Source organism: Bison bison, unplaced genomic scaffold (assembly GCF_000754665.1).
Source record: "Bison bison bison isolate TAMUID 2011002044 unplaced genomic scaffold, Bison_UMD1.0 scf7180017853174, whole genome shotgun sequence".
NCBI lineage: Eukaryota > Metazoa > Chordata > Mammalia > Artiodactyla > Bovidae > Bison > Bison bison.
In genome coordinates, this window is record NW_011483747.1 from 12,747 (window position 1) to 14,285 (window position 1,539).

At 54.8% G+C, this 1,539-nt stretch overlaps 1 protein-coding gene across 1 annotated transcript in view; it reads left to right on the forward strand.

Moving 5' to 3' along the window:
- Positions 1 to 1,539, forward strand: part of HSPBP1 (HSPA (heat shock 70kDa) binding protein, cytoplasmic cochaperone 1) — a 10,007-nt gene that overhangs the window by 2,857 nt on the left and 5,611 nt on the right. The window contains 1 exon segment of the mRNA XM_010853543.1: positions 200 to 232. Within this exon segment, the coding sequence (XP_010851845.1) occupies positions 200 to 232 (33 nt within the window).

The window sequence follows — 1,539 nt, forward strand, 5'->3', positions numbered from 1 at the left end:
GCAACCTGCCTCCTCCCGAGCCTCCCAGCCTCCCCCCTCCAGTCTGGCTCTGACTCAGGCCCCAGTTGAGACTGCCCTGTCCCCCGCTGCTTGGTCTGCCTGCCGACGGGCTACCATGGCACCAGGTCCCATCCACCAGCTCCCTGATGGGACTGGCCATCTCACCCTGGTCCGCCGGGATCCCCGTGCTGTTCCCCAGAGTAAGAGGCACGAGGTGGTCCTAGATGGGATGGTCAGAGAAGGCCGCCCCGAGGGGTGACACGTGATCAGAGACCTGAAGGGAGGCCGTGAGTCGTGGGATCAGCTCTGGAGAAAAGCATCCCAGGCACAGGAAACGACCCATGCAAAGGCCCTGAGGTGGGAACCTGCCTGGCCGGGGTGGAAGAGCAGTGAGGTAGGCAGAACAGAGCAGAGAGAGTGAGGGACGAGGGCTGGGCAGTGACCTGTGCTGGGCACACAGCGGCTCCCAGGCCAAGGCTGGCGCTGTGGGTTTCATCTCAAAGGCCGAGAAGCCTCTAGAAAGATGAGTCGTCACTTCCACTTGGAGTCGCATGGCATGGCGTAGTTGTTGAGGATGTGGATTTGTCTGTTCTGGACATTTTATGTACGAGGGATAGTAGAATATGTGATCTTTTTGCTATGGGCTTTCTTCTCCAAGTGTGATATTTTCAAGGTTCTTACAGGTCATAGCTGTATCAGAAATTTACTCCTTTTTGTGGCGAATACTCTAGTGTGTAGCTAGGCTGTGTGCCGTTCATCCTATCATCAGTTGATGGACATTTGGTCATTTCCCGCTTCGGTTATTGTAAATAATACTGCTGTGGACACTGGGGTACAAGCAAGCATCTGTTCCAGTTTCTGCTCTTGAGGCTTGTGGATACATATATGTTGGAGTAGTCACATGATAACTCTCTTTCCCTTTTTGAAGAACAGCCAAGCTGACCAATTCAGAAAACAGGTGTTGGGCTGTAGATTGCAGACCTCTGGTCTGGTGTAGTCTGTTTCCCCAGGGGATGTTCAGATTGTCACAGACCGGGTGTCAGAACTGGCATTTAGTGGGCTGGACCCTGGGCCACTGACCTTGTTGAGACGTGCCGGCCTTGAACAGACCCCCAGTTGGGTGCCTAGGGAGGGCCAGCCCTTGGAGGCAGGCTCCCTCAGCTTCAGCTGGTTTTCCGTCCATTCTGGCTGCTCTAACAAAGCAGCGTGGACTGCGGGGCTTCGACACCAGAAGTCTGCTCTCTCACAGCTCTGAGGCTGGCAGTCTAAGGGTCAGTTTCTTCTGAGGCCCCTCTCCTTGGCTTGTATGTGGGGAGCTTCCCGCTGTTGCTACATGGCCATCTGTCTGTGTGTGTCTGTGTCCTCATCTCCTCTTTTCATAAGGGCACCATTCCTGTTGGATTAGGGCCCCATCCTGTGACAATATTTTACCTTGCATGCATGTATCCTGAGTTGATCAGTCGTGTCCGACTCTTTGCGACCCCATGGACTGTAGCCCACCAGGCAAGAATACTGGAGTGGCCATGCCCTCCTCCGGGG